This window comes from Plasmodium gonderi (genome assembly GCF_002157705.1).
Source record: "Plasmodium gonderi DNA, contig: Chr14, whole genome shotgun sequence".
In the NCBI taxonomy this organism is placed as follows: domain Eukaryota; phylum Apicomplexa; class Aconoidasida; order Haemosporida; family Plasmodiidae; genus Plasmodium; species Plasmodium gonderi.
In genome coordinates, this window is record NW_021628939.1 from 1,633,921 (window position 1) to 1,640,841 (window position 6,921).

Below are 6,921 nucleotides of genomic sequence, written 5' to 3' on the forward strand. Positions count from 1 at the left end.
ATTTATTTTGTTCTAATTTTGTTTTTTTTTGTGATTTTATTGTGTTTTTATATTATTTTATTTTATTTATTTTTTTTTTTGTCATAATTTTGGAATCTTCTCGAACAAGTCTATTGCATGGTGTCAGTTTGGTTGCGGGCGAAATGTAAACCATTTGCTTATATACACGTATGTGCATACTATTGCATATTTGTACACGTTTTTGCATGGTTCTAAGACACTTTATGATTATATGACAAAAAAGAAAAAACATTCTTAGAGGATACTATGCGGCACTCCATTTTTCACATCAGTTTGTGCAAATGTAACATATCCACAGTGAATGTATCTGAAGGTTGCGAATTTTGCATGCCCACACAGTTTATCTGAATTAATGAAAATAGTCGAGATATTAACCTCAAACAAAAAAAAAAAAAAAAGAAGAAATAAAGCCAAAGTGGAGACCGAAATTGAAGCCAAAATTGAGGTCAAAATTGAGGTCAAAATTGAGGCCGAAATAGATGATACACAAAAATTATAGGTAACACCACACCAACTGGAAAAAGAATACTTAAAGCCAAATGTGTAAATGAAAGATGATAGATGCTTTGTACATATTTTTTATAAATGGGCAATTGCTAATACAGAGAAATTATCGAAATGTAACTAAAAAGAATGACCTAAATCATTATATAAATAAATATATTAAAACGAAGAGATTTTTTGAACACCCGATAATAGAAATAAATAATGTCTTTTTTATTAACGTGAATATAAATGAAATTGTTATAACCGTTTTGACAAAAAGTAACTCCAATGTATGTTTGATTTTTAATTTTATATATAAATTTATTGAAATATTAAATTATTTTTTCAATAATGAAATATCAGGAATAAATATAGTCAATAATTTTGTTCTTATATACGAAATATGTGATGAAATAATTGATTATGGATATCCACAAACGTTAGAAGTAAATATTTTAAAAAACAGCTTGTTAAATAAAGTAAAATACTATAGTAGAACATCTAAATATTTCCAAAAATTATCAAATGAATTACGAAATCCAAATTGTGTCATTGAAGATATTGTACATGATACAAATATGCAAAATCAAAATGAAGGAGTACATATGAAATATAATAAAAGAAATAGTAAAGATTCTTATAAAAAAAGCAACTTAAAGAATACAAATAGTTATGAATTAAATGAAAAAAACAAATTAAAATACATAGGGAAAGAAACATTGAACCGAATTAAAAATAAAATTATTAATAATAATAAACCAGCAAATAACTTCAACTACATAACTGGGAATTGCACCTGGAGAAATAACAATATACATTATAAAAAAAATGAAGTATATATAGACATACTAGAAATATTAAATGTAACAATAAATAGTAATAATTTAATATATGCACATATTAATGGAAAGGTAACATTAAAATGTTTCCTATCAGGTATGCCAATATGTGAATTGAGCACAAATAACAAAGTTAACTTGCTAAATAATGTTAATAATGCTATTGGTGGAAATAATCACAATAATATAAATACCACTAATAGTAGTTCCAAAAATATCACAAAGGGAAAATCCAATCAAGGGAACAGCAAAAGGAAAGGCACAAATGAAGAAAATGAAGGGGATGACATCATTGTTGATAATTGTATTTTTCACCATTGTGTTACACTTTCCAAATATGAAAATAGTAAACTTATTACATTTACTCCTCCGGATGGCGCATTTGAATTAATGAAATATACAATTACTAAAAATATACAAATACCGTTTCATATTATAGCCATTTACAACCCTATACTTCAATATTCCAAATCGTCAGAAAAAAAATTTTCGTTAAAAAAGTTAACAAATAATAATAAGAGTATATATGGTGAGTATAAAAATACAAACAGATATGAATACGCAGTTACTATAAAATCCAATTATAAAGGAAGTATGTATGCTACAGATGTTGTTATAAAAATACCAATATATAAATTTTCCGAAAATGTAGAAGTTAAATATAAATCAACTGGAAAAACAGAATTTAATAATATTGAAGGAATCGTTACATGGAGAATTAAGAAATTTTCAAGTTCTAGTGAACACAGCATTAAAATATGCTTAACGTTAGAAAATCAAAACCAAATTTATTCCAACATGAACAACACACAAAAGGTAGATGACTTATCAAAGGTAGTATTACAAGTGCACAAAGTTAAAAATATGAACACTGTTAAATTTTTAAATGCGTACAAAATGCCTATAACATTAAGTTTTAAAATTCCTATGTTTACGTCAAGTGGTATGTATATCAAATATCTTAAAGTTTTTGAAAAGTCAAATTATAAAATTATTAAGTGGATTAAGTATTTAACGGAGTCTGGCATATACCAGTACAAATGAAACAATTTTTTTTTATTTTTATTTTATATTATAATTTTTTTTTAAGTATACATAACATTTTTACGCAAATGAGCGAGTATTATTTACGTTGGTCACTCCCTTTTGCTTTACCACCTATGGTGGATGAGGAAGTGACATACGCACATATATGTGCATTTATATATATACACCTACTCTTGTATGTGCAATTTTAAATCAGCCGAATCTACTGCACAACTATGAAGGGGATCTATCGTCCCGTTAATATACCACACCTTCCTTTGTTTAATCCAAATTGGATCCTAGTGCATCCCTTACATATTTTCCTTCAAAGAATTCTACATTTATAAAAGTTCACCGCTTTTACCAATGACGCATATATATATATATATATATATATTACATATGTACAAATGTACACATGCAAATATATTTGTGTGCGTGTTCGTATTATTATGCGTTTGTATGCAGGCTTGATTACACACATATGTGCTGATGTATACATGTATTTTTTTACATATTTTTGCACACACCTTTTCATTCGTTGCTTCTGCACTTTTCAATGTGATTATTACTACCTGTCTTATACGAAGAGTATTATTGATAATTAATATTACCCAAATGAAACCATACACACACCAAGACTTACCTATTTCTCCACGCATTTTGTGGGTATATATCTAGAACTTTTTGTAAGTTACTTCTCCTCTGCCATTCTTTTTACCTCTTCGCATATATGTGTATGTAAAACACTTTGGTACATTATTTACACACTTTGGAAATGTTGTTTGTTTTGTATTATTATGAGTAAATATATATATAAAGCCAACACTTTTAAGCGTAACAATATATTTATGTAGAAATAAACATGTTGATTAGCATATTTACAAGACTTGTTTTTTTGATAAATTTTCTTAAAACTGTCTTCTCTTTTTTTTTATATGTTTTTAATATTAACATTTTAGTTGAAAAAAATTAACAAAAAAAAAAAAAAAAAAAAAGGGTAACATATAAAAAAGCATTAAAAATAAAAAAAAAAAAAAAAAAAAAAAAAAAACATTTCATGTTTATGTAAAGCTTTTTTTTTTCTTTTTTTTTTGTGTGTGTGTGCATGTATGTGAGTGGGGGAAAATGTAGAAAATGTTTGAACGAATGTTTTTATTACTTCGTTTTGTTTTGTATATAAGAACATGTGATACTAATTACTAAAACAATATAAGCTCGAATTGAAAAAAAAAAAAAAATTAATATAAATGTGGCGTGTTTTTTAATCATGAATATGCGCAGGTTGTGTGTGTGTTTAGGCATGCAGGAACATGTACATAGGTTGGTAGTAAATGCTGTAGTAATATTGTGAGAATCATGATCATCACTTTGATGCATATCCATAGAGAATGGTACCAATCATCGAAATTGCTATACCAATAGATGAACTAAAATTAACGTTTTCACCAAAAAATAGCTAAAGAAAGGGTATATGCGAGTAAGGGGAAAGGTGTATGCAGATATGCGTACGTATATATATTTGCGCATGTATATATTTGGTAATGTAAAACGTTCAGTTAAGGATAGAACATAAATGAATGCAAAAAAAAAAAAAAAAATAATAAAATAAACCACTTGGTCACAAGCACACGTGCATGCTACTGTTTAAACATTCGTGTGTACTTACCGATCCAATAATCAAAAGGATTGCTTCTCTTCCTATAAAGACTATACTCAGTGTTACGGACGAGGTGAAGGCTGTGATGAAAAAAGGGGAAAAAAGAAAAAAAAAAAAGGTCATTATGCATGTATATCATAAAAAATGAACATTTTTATATGCCCACATTTCTCGTATGCACCCTGTGCTTTTCTATGTATTCTACTATAAATACTCCCGATTTTCATAACATCATGCTTGCATGTCTATACGTATAATATATATATATATTTATTTATTTATTTATTTATTTATTTATTTGTGTATTTCACTAATTTTACATATTAATGAAAACTCCGCCAGAATTAAAAATATGCTGCTTATTGCACCAATGACCACCAGTACTAGCGCTGACAATATTTGATCAATTGTTAAAAGGCTACTATTATAATCTAAAAAAAAAAAAAAAAAAAAGTCAAAAGATAGAATATTTAAAAATGTGCATTCCCATGCATGTACAAAAGGGTATTATTTATTATACACATATCTCTAAAATATCAGATAAATATAAATCTTATTTCTGAAACCAAAAAAATATATCAGAATTCTAATTTGGTTATATTCACCTTTAATAATACAAGTCATATCGATCAAAAGTGTGGGTATAACTATAAAGAATATGAATAAAAATTTGGCATTTTATATATATATATATATATATATATATATATACATGTGGATATACTCATTCTTATACGGTGTGCCGGAGTAGCTCATTATAAAATAGCATTAAAATGTACAAGCATATTAAATATTTATGCATATCCTTACGTATGATAAAGATGGCCATTTGATATATGTGTAACAAAATGATGTGCGGTTTCATAGATGTTGATCTTAACAAAACATTAGTAAAAACCCACTTAAGGGATGAGGTAATGACAGATATTAGTAAAAGGAATATACTAAAAAAAAAAAAAATAAAAATAAATAATGAATATATAATAAAATGGGAAAAAACATATATAATAAGTAAAGTGAAATTTGGTCCAAAAAGATACTATATTTCTTCATTATTTGGCTTCGACTATTTTTGTTTCACTTATTTTATTTTTTTTTTTATTTTATTTTACCCAAACAAGCTATCTATCTTCAATGTTGTGATGCTCATAATTACCCCCATCAAAATTGTAAGCTGAGAATGTGTTAAAAAGGTGAATAGGTTTTTAATATTGTATGACAACTAATTTTTCCTATACATTAAATATATATATATATATATATATATACATGCGTCTACATGTACGCACGCATGCATTGCTACACATGAAGTTATGCGTGTGCATATTCTCTACTTCCACTAACAATTGAACAAAGCAAAGAACACTTAAATTCCTTCAAACCTATGAAAATTAGGAAAATGTGGAAAAAGCATATATATGTATATATACATGTATATATAATGCATATGTGGGTTTATGGGGAAAAAACGTTTTCTCTTGCAAAAAGTTAATGTGTCAATTCTTGTAAAAAAAAAAAAAAAAAAAGACGAGAATTACCAAATTTGATTGATAAGAAGTATATCAATATTAGAGAACTCGATTTAATGACTGAAATTACAGGAATTTCTAAATAGGAGTAGGCGCTATTGCCTGTTACAACACTGAGTCCTAGTAGGGCTGAAACTATGAGGAAGAATGGGGGAATATATTCGATGGTGCGGTGGAGGTGGTGATTGTACAAGCATTCATAAATAAATTGATGAATAAACGGTTATACACATATGTGTGATAAAATAGTGTGGTTAAGGTAAATACTCGAAGACAGAAGCACTTCGACAATAAAAAAAAAAAAAATTTCTTACTTGAAATGATATATTTTATATATTCCTTCCTCGTTAAATTTGTTGAACTTTTTATTTTGCTACAGAAAATTACCTAATAGTAAATACACCATAAAAATAATTACATGAAGGGGAAAGAAAACTTGGTAAGAATCTATTGTAAGATATATGTGTATATAGTTAAACACATGTACATTTATGTTCATATGTGTATGCATATGCATTGGGTGTATCTCCATGTATTCTGTATCTCAGTGTGTTAAGCACCCTTTGTAAAAATATCCACATAAAACTTGTCCTTATTATATATACAAGTTCACCCTATCTCCACCTATGTGAGGGGCAACTATTTTTGTATTTTTTTTTTTTTTTCTTACTAATCTGAGAATTAGGTACATGATTAGAAATTCAAGAAGTGTTACAATTTGTGTATAATTAAACTTTTTTACGAATATGATATACTTCGTTATAGTTGTACTGAAGGTACCAAATGAGAAAATTGAGGAAACTAGGATAATAAATTTGGTTACATTTATAAAAACATTCTTTTTTATACCGATAGTATCTTTACGTATATGTGATCTAAAGTCATTCGTTCCTTTATCTGTTTTTATCTCTTTCAGATCATATATTTTATAATCTCTATTTTCATTTTTCACTGATTCTTCATAACTCGTATCTTGATCAATGTTGTGTTCTGGTAATATTTTATATTTTTTTTTATAAATTTTTAACTGTTTTTTTATATAACTGCTTTTTTTTTTCTTAGCTTTTTTTTTCCTATTCTCAGATAAATAATTGGATCTTATAGAACTTAAATCTACGAAACTTTCTATTGTCGTGTTATTATTGCCATTATAAGCCTCCACATCATATAAATAATACTCGATAGCTTTCCCGTTTTTTTTAACTTTTCTTTCATTATTATGATCACTTACATTTTCTTCTATATCATTTATGTTTATATCGTTTATATTGATGCCATTAACAGTTGAACTTTTTGTATTCATATCATCATAATTATTAACTTCTTCCTTTTTCTTGTTATTCTGTGTGAGAGACTTCAT

General features: G+C 26.8%; 2 protein-coding genes across 2 annotated transcripts; one reads left to right on the forward strand and one right to left on the reverse strand.

Annotated features, from left to right (window-relative positions):
- Positions 1 to 575: 575 nt before the first annotated feature.
- On the forward strand, positions 576 to 2,390 carry PGO_143620 (AP-3 complex subunit mu; the record flags this gene model as incomplete). Its single annotated transcript, XM_028690352.1, has 1 exon — positions 576 to 2,390. One exon carries the CDS (start codon positions 576 to 578, stop codon positions 2,388 to 2,390), a length of 1,815 nt encoding a protein of 604 aa, XP_028546153.1.
- Positions 2,391 to 3,738: 1,348 nt separating this feature from the next.
- Positions 3,739 to 6,921, reverse strand: PGO_143630 (triose or hexose phosphate/phosphate translocator; the record flags this gene model as incomplete). Its single annotated transcript, XM_028690353.1, has 10 exons — positions 3,739 to 3,831; positions 4,042 to 4,112; positions 4,353 to 4,463; positions 4,638 to 4,679; positions 4,843 to 4,976; positions 5,145 to 5,206; positions 5,377 to 5,414; positions 5,571 to 5,696; positions 5,876 to 5,948; positions 6,232 to 6,921. The coding sequence occupies 10 exons, from the start codon at positions 6,919 to 6,921 to the stop codon at positions 3,739 to 3,741; spliced, it is 1,440 nt and encodes a 479-aa protein (XP_028546154.1).